The 24,572-nt window shown below is 49.0% G+C and overlaps 2 protein-coding genes across 14 annotated transcripts; one reads left to right on the top strand and one right to left on the bottom strand.

Annotated features, from left to right (window-relative positions):
- Nucleotides 1-1,237: 1,237 nt before the first annotated feature.
- On the top strand, nt 1,238-16,055 carry LOC101739938 (helicase domino). 3 transcript variants are annotated; one of them, XM_038013214.2, is made up of 12 exons: nt 1,238-1,760; nt 5,395-5,991; nt 6,095-6,235; nt 6,334-7,574; nt 10,387-10,704; nt 10,779-11,450; nt 11,724-12,408; nt 13,193-13,480; nt 13,561-13,752; nt 14,634-14,666; nt 14,736-15,755; nt 15,840-16,055. In XM_038013214.2, exons 1-12 carry the CDS (start codon nt 1,701-1,703, stop codon nt 16,032-16,034), a joined length of 5,442 nt encoding a protein of 1,813 aa, XP_037869142.1. In that variant the 5' UTR covers nt 1,238-1,700; the 3' UTR covers nt 16,035-16,055. The 3 variants fall into 3 exon arrangements, with proteins under 3 accessions (XP_037869142.1, XP_062526760.1, XP_062526761.1); XM_062670776.1 differs by having other exon boundaries at nt 14,634-15,755; XM_062670777.1 differs by lacking the exons at nt 13,561-13,752; nt 14,634-14,666 and having other exon boundaries at nt 13,193-13,250; nt 15,222-15,755.
- Nucleotides 16,056-16,685: 630 nt separating this feature from the next.
- Nucleotides 16,686-24,317, bottom strand: LOC105842720 (glycine-rich protein 1). 11 transcript variants are annotated; one of them, XM_062670778.1, is made up of 8 exons: nt 24,051-24,299; nt 23,676-23,728; nt 23,494-23,592; nt 23,366-23,406; nt 22,748-22,808; nt 22,006-22,082; nt 21,669-21,885; nt 16,686-17,067 (listed from the first exon to the last, which is right to left on the bottom strand). In XM_062670778.1, the coding sequence occupies exons 1-8, from the start codon at nt 24,124-24,126 to the stop codon at nt 16,765-16,767; spliced, it is 927 nt and encodes a 308-aa protein (XP_062526762.1). In that variant the 5' UTR covers nt 24,127-24,299; the 3' UTR covers nt 16,686-16,764. The 11 variants fall into 11 exon arrangements, with proteins under 11 accessions (XP_062526762.1, XP_062526765.1, XP_037869143.1 ...); XM_062670781.1 differs by having other exon boundaries at nt 21,693-21,885; nt 24,051-24,298; XM_038013215.2 differs by having other exon boundaries at nt 21,693-21,885; nt 22,016-22,082; nt 24,051-24,293.
- Nucleotides 24,318-24,572: the final 255 nt, after the last annotated feature.

A 24,572-nucleotide genomic window follows, 5' to 3' on the forward strand; every position in this document is an offset into this window, starting at 1 on the left:
TAATACTTAAGTCATTCCCATTCAACTTATTCTCATCCCAATTGACCCTTTTTTCGTTGTTATTTATACCTGAACCGTCCCTATTAAACCCGAAGACAACTGATAACAACTGAGACTTATCCTTAATATATATAATGGCCCAAACACTAAATAACGTTTATAAATCACAGTCGTCTTCTATTATTATCAAATAAATAAAAGCTAGTAAAGTTTCTAGCACTAAAATAATTAGCACCACAAAAGTTAATTTGAAATGCGATTTTTTAAAAGCCAGCAGCTATTGTCATGCATATTCAGTTCAGTTCAGTTGCTTTGTGAACGTTCAACATTACATTACAAAAAATGGAAGATTTTGCAACGAATATGAAACTAATATTGAGCGTCGAAAGATTATCCTGGTTTTTTCCCCCATTCACCTCTCAATCCCTAATCAGCCCGTTTTAGGGTACTTCCTAATTTTTTTTGTATGATAATCGGCTTCTTTTTGCTTGCTGTACTATACTCTGGAAATTAGTAATAATGCAGTAATAATTCACTAGTAGACTTTTTGACGGCTACACGATAAGCGAAATGGAATAAATTGTTTTATTTTGGAAATTTTATGCTTTTTCTTTTTATTAAATATGCATTAGTAGTGACTCATCCATAATAGCCGGCTAGCATCTATGAAAGTGCACAAGTGAGATAAAATAAAAATAAAACACAAGTGTTAGTAAATTGTCATCATTTATCCGGCACTTAATTTTATCTCATCTGATTTCATCTCGTTTTATACCATAATTTTTTTACGAATTAAAACAATTCAATCTAAGTAATTGTCACTTCCGATCGAATTATTTTATAAACATATGTGTTTGTAATTATTGTGTTGATTGCAGATTTTATGAACCCGACACTAACAACAATATGTACGTAAGAAGTAAAATTTGAAACAAAAAAAAGATGACCTATTTTGTGATAAAACTTAAAACCGAGTGCTATAATAAAATGCATGTTAAATGCAAATGCGATAAATTCACTGAAAAAAATAGCTACTGAATTTGTAATAAAACTGAGATAGACTAAAAAGTCCATTATTAATTTATTTTGGTTACTGGACTTTTTATTAAAATGCAAATATTAGATTCAATTTGAGTAAGTTGGATGTAGTGATATCAATTTACTCTTTACATTACCTATACCAAAGACCGAAGTAATATTAACGATCTATGGACTCTCAATTCTCAAATATTATCTATGGAATAATCTATGGTCTCTATGGTTGAGGTTGAGTGACACCAAAATATATTAATTAATGTCGATCCATAATACATACTTTTTACTAAATAAAACATAAATCTAGTAAACCTATCAACCTGATCACAATTAATATTAATATTTGTGTGTGATATAGATTCAGTGAAGTGATACGAAAGGATTAGGTTTACGCCTGAGAAATGACGCGGATGTGTAAAATATATTCTCAATATGGCCGCCAAATTGTGTTCTTAATTCCCGGTTGTTTACAGCGGCTCAAAGAACAATTACTTTTTAAGTAAATTTATGATATTGAACGAAATTAAGTGATGAACAGGTGTTTTTCATTTATACCTGAAGTGTGAATTAAGAATTTTGTGACTAGATAATAAAAAATCAACAGTTTTGAAACAAAAAAATTTATATTTGTAAGATTAATAAATTTTGAATCGCGATGTCACAATATGAACGCCCACGATGATTTTACTGCGGCTCCGAACTTCGGTGCAGCCCCACAACTCATGGTATGTTCTCCTCTTAACATATTATATTTTATGAGTTAACTCTAGTATCGCAGATCGTAAGACTGCTACAACTTAACACACAATGTCTTTGTAAGTACAAGCTTCTTGAAGATAAACTAACAATACTGATGCTCTTATTTTATTTGTGTGTGGTTTATCTTGGAAGTAACAAAATCCAAATACAAATCAAAACTTATTGTTCGATTGAATTATTCACTGTATTTTTTACGAAAAATAAACTTAACAATTAATTACATGCCTTGAAGGATATTATTATTAACATGAAAATTACTTTTTAAGTACTATACACAAAAAAAGGTTTCTAACCTAAAAACTAGTAAAATAAAAACAGTGATTCGATAAAATATTTTGTTACTGTGGATTATAACAATAGGTGATTTGTAGCTAGAATATCACTGTCAATCTTTTAAAGTGACTAAAATGCTGGTTGATGTCAATGTTAGTAGTGAATTAGGGGACTTTGGAAATTATTTTTAATGTAATATTTTGAAAGCTTTGAGATTTCTAAGGTTGAGTGGTTGGTACTTCGCTTAAATTCTATCCCATATTTTATGTGCAGAGGGGTTTTAGAATAGTTTTATATAAATTGGCAGCTTATTATCCCATGATAGTTTTGATTTCTTACTCAGGACCCTACTTTGCTACTCTTGCAAAATTGTTTGTTTCATTTTAGTTTTGAGTGGTGTTTCCAAGTGAAGCAGCATTCTAAATGTATCCCAAGATACCTACTACACAAACTGGGATTGAAGAAGAGCCTCTCTAATATAACATGCAATAATTTGGAAGCATTTGCTTTTATTGTTTAAGTTTACATCCAGCAACCAGTTTGTTTTGAAGGCATATCGATACAGTGACTGAATCATTGGTGCAAAATTTATCATCAGAGTAGGATGTAATAGTAGTTTTGTTTGATTGAAGGAAATTAGATGTGAGTAATGAGTAGAACAGAACTAGCCCAAGAGGGCTAGTTCTGTTCTACTGTAATTATGACCAGAGTACCTTCTTAGGTACTAAGAACCTAAGAAGTACCTAAGAAGGTACTCTGGTCATAATTAACTGCAGATCAAAAACTGCTTGTCATACTTAAAATATTTGCTTGGAAAAATAGTTTTAAAATTGAAAAGTATTTTGTATGCATACAGATTTTATGTTGGAGAAAACTTCTTTACATTTTTTTTTCCTACTTAAGCTGGTAGCCTTGATAGGCTATTCCAGCGTAACCTTAACTAGTAGGTGAGCTCACGGGGCTCAAACCTGACGACGTTGCTAACACGAACCCTAGCAAGAGCCGTGCTTCGCAGAATCTACCACCGGACCGGAAACGCGACCCACTGAGAAGATCCGGCGAGAAACTCAGTGGGCTGTGTCTGAGGGTTAATTTACTCGTCGAGCCCTTCGTCGCAAGCGACGGGTTCGACGAGAACGGTGACCGGTGCTTGAAGTACCTAAAAGCACCGTTAGTGGATCGGGAGGATCCGAAATGACGTGTTTTGGGCGACGTCGACTGCTTTCCATTCTTTCCGCAGGATCGGGAATGTAGTTTCCGGCGGCCACGATGAGAGGGTTCTCGTGTCGTGCCGCTTTATCGAAGTGGCGCATCGACGCCGACTGCATATACTTACTGGTGGACTCTAAGTCCAGGTCGTCATGGAGGTCGACGTTCCTGACGAACCACGGGGCTCCGACGGCTATCCTGCAAAAACGGGATTGAATGATATGGAATGATTTTAAGTGAGTGCGGGCCGCGTGAGCGAACACTACACTTGCATAGGTCATGACGGGGCGTATGCAAGTTTTGTAGAGTGTCACCTTATTTCTAAGGGACATTTTACTTCGCCTGCATATCATCGGGTAGAGACGTCCTAGTTTGAAGGCGACACGGTCGCGTACCGTCTTTATATGGGGGCGGAATGTAATCCTTCTGTCAAGGGTGACGCCTAAATATTTGACCTTCGGGGCCCACGGTATGGGCTGGTCGTACATCGTGATTGGGCGAATGGTGGAGGCGGAGGTGTCGACGCGCCTAGACGGGACAGGGATGCTCAACGTGGTGTTCGGAGGGCGACCCCTTTTGAAGAGCACCGCTGTGCTTTTCGTGGGGTTAATGTCGATGCGCCACTTCCGGAACCACTGTCCCATGATGGTAGCTGCGGTCTGAAGTCGCCGATGAAGCAACGCCTTCTTCCTACACGAGTAGTAGATGGCCGTGTCATCGGCGAAGAGGGCCAGATGGGTCTCCGGAGATCGGGGTGTATCATTGATATACGAACTGAACAGTAACGGGGAGAGGGCGGAGCCTTGCGGGACTCCGGCTGTGACGTGCTTCTTTATATAAAAAGTAGGCAAATGGTTATTGAGTGTCCAGAAATTCAGCAGAGCAGTTTCCTTTGTTTTGTAGTGATTCTTTGATCTTATGGCAGTAGCTATTTCTTTGTTCCATTGTAAAAGCTGAGTTAAATTATTATAAAAAGTACAACAATAGTATGAACTATGTTGTACTTTAAAATTGAGACTTAGAACTCAGGTCTAGAGGTGGATGGTTCTACTTATGTTGTTGATATCTATAGACTACAGTAACCACTTAACACCAGTTTGGCTCAGGACTTGACAATAAAAAAATACTATTTTCACTGTGTATGCATTTTGTATGTACTTAAGGAAGACATAAATAATTTTTTTTATTTACTAGGTGGTGAAATCAGCATAAAATTAAGCTAAGCATGTTCAAATTAATGTTCCCTGGATCTAAAGTTTGTAATTAAAATACTTGTACAGTCTACAGTATTATGTTGTGTTTTCTATTATAACTATATTATTACTTTCATTGTTTAGAATAGTTTATGTGGTCACAAACAACTAAAATGCTATTTATCAATATTTCAATATTGTCAAAAAATAGACTTTTACGTTTCATTTCACACTTAATAAACTATCAGTATCCAGATACTGCAAAAGGATTTTTACTTAATGATTTCTATGACTCGTGAAAACTAGAAAATCTTAAATAGTTTATAATGGTCAGTGTGCTTTGTGGATATTTCACCAGGGTCTGGAACCTGTCAACCAAATGGAACATTTGTTATGATATCATTGCTAAGTGAATTATTTGCATAATCCAAAATGTTAGAAAAAGTAATAAAGCTTTACATCACATTTATTAGTAAGGGATTAACCTGATCTGAAGAGTGTTAAAATCTTTAATACTTCAGGAAAGACTTCTACATTCTACTTAATACCTACTTACCTTTGCCCGTGTTATAAATTAAGCTCTTAACGCTTAGCTAAACTATAACTCTTAAAGCTTATGTAAATAGTATTGTCCCGTAATCATTTCATAGTTAGTAAAGGAACAAAATATATATATATATATATATATGTATTTCAATAAAAAGTTCAATTTCAATAAAAAAATCAACAATATACAGGTTAATGAATAATTTCATAGATTTTGAGTTCTAATGATTTAAAACTAAATAGAAATACATCAATGGTAGTTTATTATTAATGTAATTTATGAAATAACAGAAACAAATTTAAAGTTGATGTATTTATATTGATTTGGCATGTTTATATATTATTACATTTGTAGTGCTAAATGTGTGAAATATTACAGGGTGTGGAGCGCGTCGGCAGCTGCATGCGCGCTATTAATGGCGGCGTGGGAGCGGGCGCGGCCGAATCCGATCAACATGTCGCAGATGAACCGCCGCGCAAGAGAGCGCGAGTTGCCGCTCCCGCCATCACCAGCCCGCACGACCTGCGCCACGCCCTCCTCGACGCGCAGCTGCTGCGTCTGCGCACTCTCCGCGACGCCTTCACCGAGCAGCTTAGCGAGCTCTACTTTCTGCAGGCAGGCGGTAACATGATGGACTATGCGGCGTGGCGGCGGCAACCGCCTGCCCCCGCTCTGCTCGCCTTTCTGGAGTCGCGCCGACCCGCACCACCTCCTTCGGATTTACCACCTGCACCCATTGCCGCGCCTCCTATCACGCCTGCCGACGAAGTAGTAGAAAAGGCTAAACAAGAGGCGTACGTGGCGCGACGCGTGGCCGAGCTCGCTCGCGCCGGCCTCTGGTCCGAGCGGCGACTTCCGCGCGTGCTGGAACCGCCTCGTCCCAAGACTCACTGGGACTATCTACTCGAAGAAATGGCGTGGCTTGCCCAAGACTTCGCTCAAGAAAGAAAATGGAAGAAACAGGCCGCTAGAAAGGTTGAACACTGTTTGTCCATCTTTAATAAATAGCGAGTTAAGTTACGACAAAATCTTTAGTACTAGTGCAAGCGGCGACAGTCATTGTATAAAACGGTTTCAGTGCGCTCGAGCTGTCCAAAAATATTTTCAAGATAAAGCTCTGGCGGCGCAAAAAGCAGAGAAGGCTCAAGAAATGCAATTGAAAAAAATTGCTGCATTTGCTGCTAAAGAAATAAGAACTTTCTGGTCCAATGTTGAAAAGGTATGTAAAATAAAAAAATATGTAATTAACAAAGTTTCGTGTCTTACAATGTGACCAATGATAATCAAAATGAATATATAATTTGACTATTTTATTAGTTGGTAGAGTGGAAGCGAGTGCGACGAGTGGAGCGAGCACGAAAAGAAGCTTTGGACGAGCAGCTGAGCTACATCGTCGACCGCACCGAGCGGTACTCGCGCCAGCTCGCGGCCAACCTCGCCTCCGCGCCCGCCTCCGAGCCCGCCTCCGCGCCGCCCTCCGACCCGCCCTCCGACGACGAGTTCACGCCGCGCGGCGCCTCCGACGACGACGAGGAGACCATCGCCGCCGCAGAGCGGGAGGCCGGAGACGACGACGCCGCGCATCGCGCCGAGCTCGAGGCGCTGCAGCGGGAATCCAACCTCGAGCTCGACGCCCTGCTCCCCCCGGGATACCTCCCCGAGCGCTCGCCCCCGCCCTCCGACTACGCGCCCGACGACGACTCTGCCGACGACGAGACCACCATCGCGGAACAAGAACGCAAAGAGCGAGCTCTGGACGCCGCCGACGAATTGGACGAGTTGAAAGCCGACGCCGATCTCGACCTCGACGAATTGCGTCGTAGGTACTCTCGTCCACCGGAAAACGAAATCGATCTTTCCGATTCCGCCCCGGGAGAGCTGTCCGACGATGAAAACACCACACAGACAGACACCGAATCGGAGGCGGATTCGATGTCGAGTTCCGAGCCCCTCGAGAGTCTCGTTCGCGCAGAACAAACTGCCGGAGATTCGGAGCGGCGCGTGGAGGAGGCGGCTTCCCTGGCGGCCACGCTGCAGCCCACCGGCACCACGCTGTCCGAGACGGCGGTGGGCACGGCCGTCCCGCGGCTGCTGCGCCACGCCCTGCGCGAGTACCAGCACGTGGGCCTGCACTGGCTCGCCACCATGCACGCGCGGGGCCTCAACGGCATCCTCGCCGACGAGATGGGGCTCGGCAAGACCGTGCAGACCATAGCCTTGCTGGCGCACCTCGCGCTCGACCGCCACGACTGGGGCCCGCACCTCGTGGTCGCGCCCACTTCCGTCGTCCTCAACTGGGAGATGGAGTTCAAGAAATGGTGCCCCGCTTTTAAGATACTCACTTACTATGGTACTATAAAAGAACGTAAACAAAAACGTGTCGGCTGGACGAAAGCTAATTCTTTCCATGTCTGCATAACTTCCTACAAACTCGTTGTGCAAGATCATCAAAGTTTCCGCCGGAAGAAGTGGAAATATTTAGTGTTAGATGAAGCTCAAAATATTAAGAACTTTAAATCTCAAAGGTGGCAGTTACTACTCAATTTTCAAACCGAAAGGTAAGTTTCTTTATTTCCTATTTAATCATGTAGAAGTGTTTTATCCATAATGCATGATCTCCCTCCATTGTGATTGTCGCTAATTCTATCAAAAACCTCAATTGCTTGAGAGTTTATGTACTATTCTGATGTGTCAAAATTCATCCAGTAGTGCTTGCATGAGAGTTGCAAGCATTCCCATTTTTATATTATTAAGGTTGCTGTAGGCCACAATGCGCATTTAGGTAATGATTGATGATATAAATTTATAATTAACTAGCGACCCGCCCTCTCTACGCTTCGGGATTATTATTGATTTTATTGAATTTTCTCTCTCCATCTTTCATAATATCGCACACTCAGTTTACAGTCATAACTATTCAATATCAAATGATATAGTGTAAAAGACAAAGTTTATCTACTTAAAATCGCATCAGATGTGATGAAAGTATTTATTTTCATATGAGGATAAATTTTTTGACTAGCAAATGTGCATTAGAAATAGATAATCTTTTATTGCCTTTATGGTTCACCATTTGGCGATAATGGCTTAACCATAAAAGAAAAATATATTTAAGCTGTCGCGAGCTTTTTTTGTAGGACTTTTTATTTTATTTTATTAGAGGTGTGGAAGAGCTCACAGCCCACCTGATGTTAAGTGGTTACTGGAGCCCATAGACATCTACAACGTAAATGCGCCACACACCTTGAGATATAGTTCTAAAGTCTCAGTATAGTCACAACGGCTGCCCCACCCTTCAAACCGAAACGCATTACTGCTTCACGGCAGAAATAGGCGGGGCGGTGGTATCTACTTGTGCGGACTCGCAAGAGGTCCTATCACCAGTAATAAAGAACTATTTAAGATAAACATTTCCATAATATATTATAGACATCTAACTCTTAACGGTTTGGAGCGCACGTCAGAATAGCTCGTAGATGAAAATTTTTTTCCTACCTACCTACTGTGTTAGGACCTCATGTGAGTCCGCACAAGTAGGTACCACCACCCCGCCTATTTCTGCCGTGAAGCAGTAATGCGTTTCGGTTTGAAGGGTGGGGCAGTCATTGTAACTATATTGAGACCTTAGAACTTATATCTCAAGGTGGATAGCGCATTTACGTTGTAGATGTCTATGGGCTCCAGTAACCACTTAACATCAGGTGGGTTGTGAGCTTGTACGTCCACTCATTTAAGCATTAAAAAAAAACAAAAAAAACTTATCGTTATATTTATAGCCTATAATAAGTTATTCTGATGTATAAGCTATATTACTGTATGTGAATTAATATATAAAAACTAGCTGACCCGCCAAACGTTGTTTTGCCATTTAAAAGATTTCTAAGGAATGTATAGTGTAGAAAAAAACGATCTTATTGTAAGTGTGTAAGGATGTGGTAAATGAGTGAAAGAGGCATGTAGCGCTGTGAACTATGAAGGAATATAATAATAATAACAAAACCTCATTCAACCACATAATGCCTCATTATAACAAAAAAAAGATGTGTGGTGTCGTGTGACACCGGATAGGAACGAAGTTCGTTATTATAAAAATATTAATTTTAAGTTCTATTCGAGGTATAAAGAAAATAAAACTGGAGGTTTCGCAACAATCCACGATCATTCTGCAACGTGCGAACTTATTGTGGTACACTTCATTCATTTGCATAAGAGTTAGTGTATTACGCAAACGAACGCTCTGAGATCGTGGTCAATGAATGATAAAAAAATATGTTATTTTTTGTACGTTGTTATAAAGTTAAGTCGTACACTGTGTGCATTACTAATAAAAATCTTACGTTACGGACGTTTTTTCCCGGTTAGGGTACCCCTCCGCATCGTCCCATAAGGAACGTCATTCCAAAAAAATAATTAAGGTTAGGGGTGGACAGCCCTTATCACTTAGGGGTATGAAAAATAGATAGTAGCCGATTCTCCGATCTACTGAACATGCATATAAAATTTCATAAAAATCGGTCGAACCGTTTCAGAGGAGTATGGTAACTTTTTATATATTAGATTTAATTAACAAATAAAAAATAAGGGATGATCGTAGAGGGGTAAAAATTTAGGGTTGTATGTATTTTTGTATGCTGTATCATAAAAAAATAAAAACAAAAAATGTTGTCTAAAAAATAAATAAATAAATTTAGGGGTGGACCAACCTTAACATTTAGGGGGATGAAAAATAGATGTTGTCCGATTCTCTACCCTGGCCGATCTGCACGCTAAGATTCACAAAAATCGGTCGAGCCGTTTCGGAGGAGTTCAATCACGCACACCGTGACACGACAATTATGAATGTTATAAATATTATAAATATTAGTAGGATATGTTATTACATTTTTATAATATGCAGCAAGAGAGAGAGAGAGAGAGAAAGCAATATTATAAGATATTATTATATTGTTCTCACAAGTTGTGAAGTGTATTCTCACTTTAGATAAAAAAAATTAAAGTTATTACAAAAATCTGCTTTTAGTACCAAAATCGACACTTTCAATATAATTAATTAGGTAGATCTAAATACTTTTACACGCTTCTCGACTAAGATAAAATATACCCTCTCAATAAAAGCCATTACACATTTTTTTGAAAGTAACTGTTTTTGTCATTGGACTTTTATTGTCATTTTTCACGTGGCACCTAGAACTGCTCCACCTCTGCCACTCCTGCGACCTTCGCTTATCTCGTATCTGCGTTGTTCTGCTATACGCTCCTTCAAACTCTTGTGTGTTCTGTCATGACGATGAGTGAATCGTTGACAAGACACTTTCAACAGTCACAATGTCAAAAAGTTTAAATGAGAATAAAAGTTTGTTGATCAAACAGGCGGCTGCTGTTGACGGGGACGCCGCTGCAGAACAGTCTACTGGAGCTGTGGTCACTGATGCACTTCCTGATGCCGGACGTCTTCGCCTCGCACTCGGAGTTCCGCGAGTGGTTCGCCGAAGTGGGAGCCATGGCCGAGGGCGCGCGCTACGACGAGGCGCTGGTCCGCAGACTGCACGCCGTGCTGCGCCCCTTCCTGCTGCGCCGCCTCAAGCGCGACGTGGAGCGCCAGATGCCGCGCAAATACGAGCACGTGCTGCTCTGTCGCCTGGCCAAGCGCCAGCGCTTCCTCTATGACGACTTCATGTCGCGCGCCAAGTCAGTACCCGCCGCCCCTCTCGCCACTGCCCGTGACGCTCCTTGTACGATAACCGTGCGTGTTGTTCCCGCAGGACGAAAGAAAGTCTCGCTTCGGGAAACTTGCTGAGCGTCATCAACGTCTTAATGCAACTGCGGAAAGTGTGCAATCATCCGGACTTGTTCGAGCCGCGACCCGTGACCTCTCCGCTGCACGTGGGCGCGCTGCGCTACCGGGTGCCCGCCCTGGTGCTGGTGTCCGCCGTGCGCCGCCGGACGCTGTTCTCCGCCGCCCTGGCCGGCGACCTCGCCGCCCTCGAGTTGTCCGGCGCCGGCGCTTTCACCGCCCACCGCGCACGTCATCTGGCGCCGCCGAGACGAGCTTTCGACGAAGCGACGGACGCTCGGCGTCGACCGCCCCCGCGCCCACCGCCTGCATCGTTACGTTTACACTTGCGACTGGTGCCGCGAGTGAGTCCCGCGAACGCGCCCCCCCCGCCCCCTGTGGCGATGGCGACCGCGCGCCCGCCCCCCGCGCCCCGCTCGATCGCGACCGAGGCGGCGGCGCCCGGGAGCGCGGCGGCGGCGCGGCTGGCGGCGCGGCGGCGGGCCTGCGTGCGGCGCCTGGCGGCGACCAACGAGCGGCGCTGCTGGCGGCTGCCGCTGTACGGCGCGGACCTGCGCGCGGCGGCCGACGTGGGCGGGCCGCCCGTGCCGCCCAGAGACCTCACCGACATTCTGACCGAGCTCCACGATGTCATAGATAAGTACGTATGCTGTTCTTAAAATATTACGTACTGTTGTACAATATTAGATTGTGTTTGCTGATGGAGTATCCTGTTTATATTTACATTATATAATCGAAGCTAATGCGCGGGAAATTTAAATGTAATTAATGAAGGGGCAAGAGAGCTTCATTTACATGTATAATATTCATTTGTTATTTTAGTCATCATAACCAGAATGCTGATTTGATATTGTTAGCTAGTATCTAGTGCTCGCCCCCGGAGCACTCGGCTGAATGTGGAGCCTCGTTACAGGTTTAGCATATGTTGGATGTCGGCGCGAGCGGACGCGCTGCAGCTGGAGGCGGGGGCGGGCGCCGGCTCCTGGAGACGGCTCGCCGCCCTCATGCACGCCGCCCTCGCCCCTACAGCCCGCGCCGCCCTGGCCGCCCTACACGAGCCTGCTTCGCGGCAAGCCGTCGCCTTCCCGCATCCGTCTCTACTGCAGTATGACTGCGGCAAGCTGCAGACCCTGGCCGCCCTGCTGCGCCGTCTCAAGTCGGGCGGTCACCGGGTCCTCATCTTCACGCAGATGACTCGAGTGCTGGACGTACTCGAGGCGTTCCTGTCCATGCACGGACACACCTACCTGCGGCTGGACGGCGCCACGCGGGTGGACCGCCGGCAGCCGCTCGTGGACCGGTTCAACGCGGACGCCCGCATCTTCGCCTTCATACTGTCCACGCGCAGCGGCGGCGTCGGCCTCAACCTAACGGGCGCAGACTCCGTCGTCTTCTACGACTCTGACTGGAACCCGACCATGGACGCGCAGGCGCAGGACCGCTGCCACCGCATCGGCCAGACGCGCGACGTGCACGTGTACCGGCTCGTCACCGCCGCCACCGTCGAGGAGAACATTCTGCGGAAGGCAGAACAGAAGAGGACGCTCGGACATCTAGCGATCGAAGACGGAAACTTCACCACGTCCTATTTGCGCGGGGTGAGGCCGCTAGCTACTATAATAAAATTATTTTGTCTGTTCAGTTTGGGTCATAAAAAATCGGAGCGGTGAAGCGAATATTTCGCTCTCTCTTCCACTCACGAGCTTTATGGACGAGCTTAGTGATGCGCAGTATTGTTTGCGATAAGCGTTATCGATAGTGTATTTAGATTTGTCATTTTGTGCGCTAGTAATAAAAATGAAAGTAAAAATCACTAATCGAACACTTACACCTCATATCGCCGCAGCAAGTTAACGAGAACGGCAGAAATTAACACTTTGTAACTTTTCGGGATCTATTTTCATTTCAGTTCAAAAATTTTACACATTATTGATAACAACATATGCAAATATTATTTTGAATAAATCCTGCCGGTTTGGTACAAAACAAAGGAGTAGCCATTGTGTCACTAAAGAAATACAGAGAGCGAATGCATAAAAACACATTTCTCTTCGACATATTATGTACTGTAATTTGCAGGTAAGCTCAACAAATGACTCATAAAATAACAATGTCTCACCACCCTTCGTATACCACCCGCCGCCGTGTACCTGCCTTCGATGACTCATTTGTTTTTGTCGATAATGACGTTCCGCCCGCGCAACATGCTCACCGCCCTAGTCGGGCTGTTTTATGACCCAAACTGCACCGACAAAATAATTCTACTATCGCTTGATTCAATATTAAAATGTCAGGTTACAGTTTTATCGTCGCGCTGAATAACAATAGCGATCTAGAAATTATACATTTTACTCGAAATAATAATTTTAAATGATGCATCAGGCGAACATCAAAGAGCTATTTGGCTCGGAGACGAACGTGGTGACGGAGGAAGAAGGCAGCGGCGCAGCGGCGGGCGGCGCGGCGGCGGGCGGCGCGGCGGCGGGCGGCGAGCTGGAGTGCGCCCTGGCGGCCGCCGAGGACGAGGCCGACGTGGTGGCCGCGCGCGCCGCCCGCGCTGAGGCGCAGCACGACCTCGCAGAGTTCGACGAGTCGCTCCCGCTCGACGACGAGCCGCACGCCGCCGCCCGCGACCCGCACGTGGCGCAGCTCGCCGCGCTCATGATGCAGGTCAGTGTGTGTGTCCTCTCCGTGCTCCCCGGCGCCGACACGTCTACTCACTGCGCGCTCTGTTCTGTGCACGTCACCAGCTCACGCCGATCGAGAAGTACGCGATGCGCGTGGTGGAGAGCGGCGAGGCGGCCAGCGAGGCGGAGCGCGCGGCGCTGGGCGAGGCGCGGCGCCAGCAGCGCGAGTGGGAGAGCGCGCGCCGCCGCCTGCGCGAGGAGGCGGCCCCGCCCTCGCCGGCGCTGTGCTACGCGCGCGCGGACGCCGAGGCGCAGGTGCGCGGGGCTCATACGCGGTCGCGGGGCGCGCTGCCGCTGGACCTGTGGGCGCTGGACGCCGCCCGACCCTAACAATAAACGATTTTATATACCGCGACCTGCGTTTTGTTTCTGACGTTCGGCCGTGCGGCGCCGCGCTCCCCGCCCCGGACGAACGTCAGACCCCGCGGGCGGCGAGCCGGCGCCCACTGTCTCCTCCCCGCATCCCTCACCCCCCACCACCACCGCACTCTCGGGAGCGAGATCTGTAACTTATCACTACTTGTCAACATAACCAACAGTGTCCTTAAACTTGACAATCTTTAAAATATATTAAGTTACATGATCGCTTGCAAACTAATTTTCAAATCATCATAAAAAAAAAAACAAATAGCTCTTTGCCGAACTTAGAAGGCTTAAAAACATTTCATTTAGCTAGTAGCTAGCAGGACAGTTTAAAGAGATATTCACGATTTAAAAAAATTAAAAAATACAAAACCTTACAACTGAGCCGGCACACAGAGTGACCGAGACAGACGCCGTACCTGAGGTCGTATCTAAGATATTTATTTTTATGATATTTATTATTGTATGGCTTGGAGAGTCGCACAAATACTGACGTGACGGGTCGTGACGAGCGCACGGGGGACTCTTCACTTTCTTAATTGAAAGCACTTGTGCACTCTCATAAGACGCCCCCCGCACACTGTTGTAATTATCGATTTACGTTCGTTCGGCTGATATTTTTATTGAAGGCAAGTAAAAAACATCAACATTCTCATCTTGTATGCACTCCACTTCAGCAAGATTCTTTGTAGGTTCATGTCTTTCTTAGGCAGCCAAAATTAGCACAATGAAATCTTATCGCTTCAATGACGCTTCATGTCGTTCCTCCACAGATATGGATAAGCGGAGCAGAAGAACGCATGCCGGTAAGTGACGCCACGGCAGTCGGCGCCGCCCTCTGCGCCCTCGAGCTCATCCGTCCGCTCTCTTCGCAGATGTGGTGTCCGCCCACTCCGCCTTCCGGCGACGGTGACGTTTACTGTGAAAGCTGGGCGCGCGCACTCTACCGCCCCGGCGCCGCGCCCGACACCGTCCTGCCGCCCGCCCCCCGCCGCGAGCCCCGCGCGCTGCGCGACCAGCGCCGCCTCCGCCTGCAACCGAGACCCGCCGCCGCGCCGCCCTCGCTGTTCGAGCGATCCGGCCCGCGGCCTCGGCCCCGGCCTCGCGCTCCGACGCACGCCCCGCCCCCGCCGCACGCTCAGCCTGATTGGTCTGCCGCCGAAGACGCCGCCTTGCGTCGCGCACTTCGCTTGCAGCGCTTACCCGCCGAACCTCCACCCGCTCTTGCGCCCAATTGGGACTGGGTCGCAGAACTCGTTAACGAGGCAGCTCGCGCCTTCCGCTCGGCGCGGGCGTGCCGCGACCGACACGACACCCTCGCCGACCCCGAGCGGGCCCGCCGCCGACACCGCCGCCCGCCCGCCGCGCGCCGCCGCCCGGACGACGAGCGACCCCGCCCTCCGCTGCACCGCCTGGACGCCGTCCGCGACGCCATCGAGAGGAGACGGTCGACACCCAAGCGGCGCCTCGACGACGCTCCGCACCGCAATCCCAAGCACGCCCAGCTGCTCGCCGACCACGGAGTTGCTTACGATACTCCGCCGACTCCGATGGAGGTGGCGGCTCGACGCGCCGACCGCATAGCGAGAGAGAAGCTGAAGGTGGGAGTGGCCACACCCGCCGCGGCCGCCGCCACCGCTCCCGCCCCCTCTCCTTCCCCGTCAGCGTCGGCAGTGGGTGCCGGGGTAGGGATGACTCAGCGCGTAGTGGTGGCGGCACCGGTGAAAGCGGACATGCGGCGCGCCCGCCCGACTGCCGTCGGGGAATCACCGCGACCCGCAGCCGTCTCTTCCGCCGTTACCGCCGCGCCTGCCGCACAGCTACTCTATCGTCAACAAGCCTTCCCCGCCAGACATCTCAAGATCCTCCATCAAGCCGTGCCACCTTCAATCCAGGTAATGCCCGCGAGTCGCGAACTGTGATAACTAACTAACTAACTAAGATTGCGCCAGAACTGAACGCGTGGGTTTGGTCGGCAGGGCGCACCGAGCGGCGGCGAGGGCGCGGCGCTGCGCAAGCTGCAGCTGCAACAGGTCCGGCGCGCGGCCTCGCCCCGCCCGCCGACCCCCGGCCCCGCCCCCCCGGCGCCCCCCGCCCCCGCACACGTGGTGGTAGCGCATCTCGGGCCCTCGGCCGCGCGCCCTCCCCCCCCGCCCTCCGAAAGTAGACAATAAATATTAATGTTACACTTACCATCTTTGGCAGTTTTATTTCTAACCTTTTTCAAATTATGAGTGCTCTTTGAAATATTACTAAACTGAATCTAATGGAAGACAGAAGAAAACAGCACCAGGGACGAGAACGAAGCCGGTCTCCTGTTTTTCTCACAAGATAACCTGTCTCGCTCCCTAACAGTTTTCGGGCCTTATACATTATAAACAATAGTTTGTGCATCGATCGTAGCAGTGACGCTTATTCATCTTGTCGGCGCAACGTCACTATTTAGTTAACTAAAAATAGTTAACTTTAACTTTTTAATTAATGTTACGCATGTCAACAACTTTTAAACAGAATTCAAGAGAATTCATGAATATAGTATAACAACCCCAACTTTCTGCTATAAATAGGAGTGACAATGGTCTCACAAAACATTCCGACTCGATCAGCCGACCGAGCGGAGCTCTCTGTTGTAGTCGCTGTAAATTTGAAATGTAAAAATGGAAGGCAATTGATAATGTTGAGGTGAATGGAATTATTATAAAAACCATGGAACCAGTCTGATCCGTCGTAATTTTATCGTTTTATTTTCTCAGAGCAACTCTTATGTTGGTATAACCCCTCGAGGTTACCAGCATAGGTAGGTAAAAAAATAATAGTTAATAAACTTGTTTTCGTGACAACGGGGCATTTTTATTCAATACGAAACTAAAATTTCACTCTTCTTATAAAACAATGTTAGAATATCTATTTATTAAAAACTAAACTAAAGTGTGCGAGTGCGAGTGTGAGTGTGAAGAACACGCACAGGGCGCGACGTGCACGAGCCTCAGGGCCTGGAACAGTCTCGCGGGTGCCTCGGCCGCGTCTCGCAGCGCCAGTGCGAGCGGACGCAGCGTGGCGCGCGCCTCCCGCAGCAGCACCCGTGCGGCGCGCAGCGCGGGCACCGCACACCCGCCCGCGCACTCCGCCAGCGCCGGCCGCACCGCGCCCTCCGCCACCTCGCGCACGCACCCTCCCACCAGAGACCACCATGCCTCTAACGTGCATCTGACAAGAGTATGAGAATAAACTCATTAACCGTTAAGAATTAATTGCCCACAAGCGTTGTTAGTAAAGCTAAATTAATGTTGGTAAACAAAAATATTGGTACCCGCCTGCGGGGTCCGAACACCGGTGCATCGTCTAGATACGAATGCACTGGACGTCTTATCCTCGACGACCTGGGCCTCGAATCGATCCGAAAACACATGAAGTCAGCGTCAGAACGTTACTGTGATAAGCCTATGCGTCATGATAATCGCCTTATCGTTGCCGCCGCTGACTACTCCCCGAATCCAGATCACGCAGGAGCCAGTCAGCGTCGACGCCAATAACTCTTACATTAGAGGCCTTTAGCTCTAACACTAGGAGCAGGCTCAGGGACTCCAGTAACTGTATTTTTTGCAGAGTTCGATGTGCAACCTAACCCATGCATCAGCCCGCTGAGTTTCTCGCCAGATCTCAGCGGGTCGCGATCCCGATCCGGTAGTAGATTCATTCGCGAAGCAACTGCTCTCGAGTTGTCAGGTCTCCTTCGGCGGCGCTCGAGCAGCTGTTAGCAAATCCCACCTGCCCTTATGAAACTGGAAAGGCCTCCGGGTCACCAGTAATCGTACAATCTTTAAAAAAATCTTATCCTTTGGGCCAAGACGACTTACCGGGAGTCTGCCCGTCTGGCGTGCGCAGGCGTGGCACACGTCGTCACTAGGATCCGACGGTTGGGGCTCGAGGTGGCGCTCGACAAAACCCAGGCCCTGTTATTTCACGGGCCGGGACGAGCGCCGCCTCTGGGTGCCCACCTCGTGATCGGAGGCGTCCGCGTCGGGGTCGGGGTGACTGGTCTTCGGTACCTCGGCCTCGAACTGGACGGTCGGTGGAACTTCCGCGCTCACTTTGCGAAGTTGGGCCCTCGATTGATGGCGACGGCCGGCTCTTTGAGCCGGCTGCTTCCAAACGTCGGGGGTCCCGATCAGGTGGCGCGCCGCCTCTACATGGGGGTGGTGCGGTCGATGGCACTATACGGCGCGCCCGTATGGTGCCACGCCCTGACCCGCCAGAACGTCGCCGCGCTGCGACGTCCGCAGCGCGCGATCGCGGTCAGGGCGATCCGAGGATACCGCACCGTCTCCTTCGAGGCGGCGTGCTTGCTCGCCGGGGCGCCACCCTGGGACCTGGAGGCGGAGGCGCTCGCTGCCGATTACCGGTGGCGTAGCGACCTCCGCTCTAGGGGGGAAGGGCGCCCCAGCGAAGGTGTAGTTCGAGCGCGGAGGCTCCACTCTCGGCGGTCCGTGCTGGAGGCGTGGTCTCGCCGCTTGGCGGACCCGTCGGCCGGCCTCCGAACCGTCGAGGCGGTCCGCCCGGTTCTTGCGGACTGGGTGGGCCGCGACCGCGGATGCCTCACCTTCCGGCTGACGCAGATGTTGACCGGCCATGGGTGTTTTGGCCGGTACCTATTTAAGATAGCCGGAAGGGAACCGACGGCGCAGTGCCACCACTGCGCGGACCGCGACGAGGAAGACACAGCGGAACACACATTGGCGCGTTGCTCTGGATTTGACGAGCAACGCGCCGCCCTCGTCGCGGTCATAGGAGAGGACCTCTCGCTGCCGCGCGTCGTGGCTACGATGCTCGGCAGCGACGCGTCCTGGAAGGCGATGCTCGACTTCTGCGAGTCCACCATCTCGCAGAAGGAGGCGGCGGAGCGAGAGAGGGAGAGCTCTTCCCTTTCCGCACCGATCCGTCGCCGTCGAGCCGGGGGCCGGAGGCGGGAATACGCCCGTACGTCCCGGCCCCTGTAGGTGGCGGCCTCCCCCCGGTGAAGGTCAAGGGGCGACCTGAGGGGGTGAGGCCGCGCGGCGCGCTACCAGCACTCTAGCGCGCTGCCGTGGAGTGAATAGAGCGACCGGTCGACGGTGTATCGCGTCCCGACCCGGCAGGCTGGTTCTGGTCCAGCGGGGTATTCCGGGACACCAGCGGCACCGTCTGGGCGGCCCGACGGGCTGCCGTACCGAGACGGCCGACGTTTCAGAGCCTTCGATTCGCCTCGAAGGCTCCGTCGGCTGGGCGTCCTTGGGGTGAGCCGCGCCGTCTGGTTGTAGTGTTGACCGCGGTAGCCCCCCTACCTCATCCGGGTTCTGACCTCGGAGGGGATCGGACGTCGGGTGTAAGAGTGCAGAGGAGTCGTTTAGTGGGTGGGCTCTAAAATCCTTGGGCCCGCGGTCTGCTCACAACACCATGCAGATCGTTGAGTCTCACATACCCCGCGCGCCCCTTTTGCGCGGGGACCTCGTAGGAGGTTCGGCCCTCTACCCGAAAAAAAAAAAAAAAAAAAAAAAAAATGGGCCAAGACGACTTCATATCTATATCTTAGTATCAATGTATTTGTATGTTTATTACTCAATCACGCAAAAACGGCGGAACAAATTGGATGAATTTTCGCCCAAGTATAGTTTGTAACACATGTGATATATTAATCATGGTAAATGACATAATCCTCACACCGACTGGTATATCGTAGTAAATACGGCAATTTATGCTCTGGTTCATGATAGTAGGCAGGCAGCAGTAGTAGGCAGTCGATGAAGCAGAGCTTGACAGAAGTAACTCTTTCTGATTTACAAATTTTACTCTAAGTGGTAGGGTATATTATAAACACAGTAAGCCTATGCGGGTAGGTACCACTATCCTGCCCATTTTAGACACGAAGCAGTCTTCGGCTTGAGACAACCGCTATACAATATAATTGACACTCCGACGTATAAAGGTGTATGAATCTGCGCTGCGATGTCCTTGGACTTCGATCGACATTCGACCATTTGGACGTTTACCAGTCCATACAGCCTACGTTCGTGGAATACCGGGTACCAATGGCGCACAACGGACGCGTAAAACCCTTTTCATTGAAGTTAGCATTCTACAGAGCGAACGGCCTCGCGCGCCAGCGAGATCAAATTTATGAATTCCTCCGCGATAATCTCATTGACATTTTATTGGTGCAGGAGACCTGCCTTAAGCCCTCGCGTCGTGACCGCGAATTACGTCATGGTTAGGAATGACAGACTTACCGCCCCCAAGAGCGGGATTGTCATTTACTATAGGCGGGCCCTGCACTGCGTCTCTCTCGATACTCCCTCGCTCTTACATATCGAGGCGTCAGTGTGCCGTATCTCGCTGACGGGACACCGGCCGATTGTCATCGCATCATTATACCTCCTCCCCGATAAGCCCCTCCTGAGCAGTGTCATCGAGACACTGCTCGGTATGGGTGACGCAGTTATTCTGGCAGGCGATCTTAATTTCCACGACACTAGGTGGAACTTGCATCGGACGAATGTGAACGATAGGCGTCTTGACGCGTTCATAGACGACCCCAACATGCTATCCGCACAGCACCGCGCTTCGTCCGAGCACAATAGATCTGGCACTGCTTAGGAACGTAACTCTGCGCTTGCGCTCCATCAAGGCACTGTCAGAACTCGACTCAGACCACCGACCTGTCGTCATGCAGCTCGGTCGCCCGCTCAACCCTGACTCAGTCACGAGGACCATGGTGGATTGGAAGAAGCTGGGCACGTGCTTAGCTGATGCCGCTCCACCAATCCTCCCCTGCTGTCCGGATTCACGTTCATCCCCCGAGGACACCGTCGAATCCATAAGCATCTTGACCGAACACGTCTTTTCCGCGATCATAAGATCTGCAAAACAAGTCGATGTGGAGGATTGCTTCCACTGCATCAGACTCTCTCCCGAGCTTAGGGATCTCTTAAGAGTCAGGAACGTGGCAATCCGGGCCTACGATCGATATCCCACGGAATTAAACCGGAATCGGATGCGTCGTCTACAGCGGAATTCAAATCCCGCCTAAACGACGCCCGAAATGAGAAATGCAATAGTTACTTAGAAGAACTCGCGCCCACTCACCAAGCATACTGGGGACTAGCTAGGACCCTCAAGCCTGAAACTATCGTCACTTTGCCTCCCCTCGTACGCCCCTCAGGCCAACCACCGGCTTACGATGACGATGACAAGGCAGAGCTGCTGGCTGATGCACTGCAACAGCAGTGCACCACCAGCACTCAATACGCGGACCCCGAACACACCGAGTTAGTCGACGGGGAGGTCGAGCGCAGAGCTTCCCTGCCGCCCTCGGACGCGTTACCCCCCATTACCGCGTCCGAGGTCAAGGAGGCGATCGAGAACCTACGGCCACGGGATGCTCCCGGCTCGGACGGTATCCGCAATCGCGCTTTAAAAATGTTACCACCACAACTAATAGCAATGTTGGCCACCATTTAAAATGCTGCTATGACGAACTGTCTCTTTCCCGCGGCGTGGAAAGAAGCAGACGTTATCGGTATACATAAGCCGGGAAAACTGATGAACGAAACCGCGAGTTACCGCCCCATCAGTCTCCTCCCAGCGATAGGCAAACTATACGAACGACCCCGTCGGAAATGCCTCTATAATTTCGTCGCGTCCAATAAAATACTGATCGACGAGCAATTTGGGTTCCGCGCCAAGCACTCGTGCGTCCATCAAGTGCACCGCACGGAGCACATCTCAATAGGGTTGAATAGGCAATCTGGCGAGATATTGCTATTGGACTAAACTAGTGGCTGGAAGTGAACGGTGACCGGTGAAGTCGCAACAGGATGCCGACGGGCAGCGCGAGCAGCACGCGCGGTGCCGCCAGCAGCTCCGCCAGCGCCGGCTCCAGTGATCGCCGCGCCCGCCGCGCCGCCCGCTCCACTGCCGACACCCGCGCGCCCTCCCGCGCCGCCGCGCACTCGCCTCCGCACACGCGGTACACACACACGCGCGCCGGACCTGCGCGCACATTACTGCCCTCGTCACCATATCCACCACTATTACTCAAGACGGAATGGGTTCCGGGTCACCAGGAATGTATCCATACATTATAAAAATAATTAGTAAAGAGCAACTCACTTTGACTTACCGTCATCTATGACATTATTATCTATATCATCCTCAATTTCTTCCAGTATAGAGCCCTTGCTTTTTTTCTGAAAAGCGGATAATTTTATGAAGCAGACATTTAAAAGTACGTTTTTCTTTAATTTTAAAACTAATGTTTATTTTTACCTACTTAACCATTTATAGTCTAATGGGCTATTCCAATTACACCCGATCTGGTAGGCGAGTTCACGGGCTTAACCTGACCGAAATGCTAACACTAGCAAGAGCAGTTTTTCGTTAAATCTACCACCTGATCGCAATCGCCACCTATTGAGGAGCTCCGGTGCGGAACTCCGTACATTGTATCTATGGGCTATTTCGCATGTCGAACTCATTCATGAGTCCGACGAGGACAGTGAGGGTTAAATTGTCACGTCGCTTTTTCAAAGTAGCGTTCTAACGCTTCCTTAAGGTAGGGTATCGGTTCTAAAATTAGATCGTTGTGAAGGTCGACATTACTCACGGTGCTCTGACAACTGTGTTGCCGGGGCATGTTTGTGGGGCTCACAAATATAATCTTGCATGTTTGTGAATTCCAATATTTCCATTGAATCCATTGAAATGAACAAATTTAAATGGTCCATGGACATCAGTAGGTATCTTATTTATGCACCTTCGAGATATTCCACACAAACCAAGTAAGGTACCGTATACACATGTCTCTGTATTATTGAACGAAGTGTCAACTACAGCTAATGAAGCAGCTATGAACCTCTGTGTCGTAGCGCCGCGGCGGCTGCGGAGAGGCGTCGCCCGCCGCGCCCTCGCCGCAACTGTAACGTCACTCACGTTCGACGCAGGGCCCACTACACTGAGTGTAGCGCGGCTCGCTGCTTGTACCCCAACAGATTTCTGATGCCCCTACCTATCAGCCGAGTCATACGCGTGTTTTCTGAGGCCGCAAAAACTTAAAAATAATAACATTTACTGTAACTGCTTCAAACAATAGTTTTTTTTGAGGTGAAACTTATTTAGGCGCGTTGAGAGTAATATTTAACTCGCGACAGATTCATTACGGCGAGAGAAATACGCTAGATACGCTCAGCCTGTGACGTCAGCCCGCTCAGTGCAAACCCGCCAGCGAGAATGCCGGATCTTCTACATTAAGATTACGACCCGGAGATACATTCGCGAAGCAACCACGGGCCACTAACAACTCATCCTCACTGCAACTTACAACAGCGCTCTAAGTGGAGAGCTTTATACCTGTGGCTTTCCTGCATTCAGCTTTTAGACGTTTGCGTATTACTCCGATTCGCAAGCGTGAAAATAAAGAAGTATATGCGTAATGACATAACGCTAACAGATAAGGAGTAGAGTCATAACTCACGTGCAGGGCCGTACCGTCCGAGGGGAGTTCCGCTCCCCTCCCTAATGAACAAAACACTCCATTAAATACTACAGTCGAGTAGTCGAGTTCGACCTCGTGTACTTCGATGTATGTGAGGGTCGCGGTACGTGGCAGGCGCGGCGCGGGCTGGAGGCGGCCGGGCGGCGCGGCGTCTGCGTGCCCACCGACGCCGTCGCGCGCTGCCGACGCCGCTTCTCCACCACCACCTGTCCGATAACAGCGCCGCACTGTACACGGGGCGAGCCCACAGCGTGCGCCCCCCACCCCCACCCCCCGCACGTGTGCATACCTGCAGGTACGAGGCTGTGTCCTCCGGGGGCGCCGCGCTTGAACTCGATTCTTCTGTGGAACGCTATCATCATTAGGGATAACAGTACATTATATTCAAGTTTTCTGTATTTACGAAGCAGACGAGCACAAAACCCACCTGATGATGAGTGGTAAGCGTTTCTCATGGACAGCAGCAACGTCATAAGGATATATGTTTGTTACTCCCTGCTGAAGACTCTTCACCAACTGCGTCACTGCGCCCCTTCAAGCTACTTGTAACGGTTGTTCTCTCTCTATCCGCATTACTAGGATACTAGTTATTATTCAAACAGGATGAATATGTATTTAAATATATACGTGCACGAATGATCTTAAAATAAAAATCGAGATTAACCTAAAGTTGCATTTCCTGTCTGTACCTCGTTGATCTCTGCGTCTCGGTGTGAACTGGAAACGGTGACTTGAGACATTTTAATGTGTTTCTAAATGTAATGGTATATAAAGTTAAACTTCAATTAGGTTTATGTAAATAGCAACGTCGTGGCTAGTCAAGCTCACTGAAGTAACTATATAGGTCTATGGTCAACTCGACTCGTGATGCCACAATTTTGACAACTGACAGAGTCATAATAGGTTGGGGAAAAAGTTTCTTCGCATTTTTTTTTAAGAAAATTAACATTTTTTTTAATATAGTTTATTTACATTTAACTAAAGTATGTAGGTACAGCTCATAATGAATAATACCCTTCCATTCCCACCACACACAGCATCACCTTGTTGCGAGCTAACCCGGGTTTCGCCACAGTCTGTGAAGCCTGACCGGCCTTTGACCACGACCTTTTTCGTACGATCTTGTCGTACGTTATCCACTTTTCATCACCAGTTATCAGCTTGTTCAAAAATGGTTCGGTACTCT

This window comes from Bombyx mori, chromosome 10, assembly GCF_030269925.1.
Source record: "Bombyx mori chromosome 10, ASM3026992v2".
Taxonomy (NCBI): Eukaryota; Metazoa; Arthropoda; class Insecta; order Lepidoptera; family Bombycidae; genus Bombyx; species Bombyx mori.

Excerpts from the sequence above, each read along its gene's own strand:
- LOC105842720 (XM_062670778.1), bottom strand. The coding sequence starts at position 24,126 with ATGTCTCAAGTCACCGTTTCCAGTTCACACCGAGACGCAGAGATCAAC. Across the intron at positions 21,886-22,005 it reads ATAGATGACGGTAAGTCAAA|GTCCGGCGCGCGTGTGTGTG; the intron begins GTGAGTTGCTCT and ends ATGTGCGCGCAG. Across the intron at positions 17,068-21,668 it reads CCGTTCACTTCCAGCCACTA|ATGCACGTTAGAGGCATGGT; the intron begins GTTTAGTCCAAT and ends TACTCTTGTCAG.
- LOC101739938 (XM_062670776.1), top strand. The coding sequence starts at position 1,701 with ATGAACGCCCACGATGATTTTACTGCGGCTCCGAACTTCGGTGCAGCC. Across the intron at positions 7,575-10,386 it reads CTCAATTTTCAAACCGAAAG|GCGGCTGCTGTTGACGGGGA; the intron begins GTAAGTTTCTTT and ends TTGATCAAACAG. Across the intron at positions 11,451-11,723 it reads CTCCACGATGTCATAGATAA|GTTTAGCATATGTTGGATGT; the intron begins GTACGTATGCTG and ends GCCTCGTTACAG.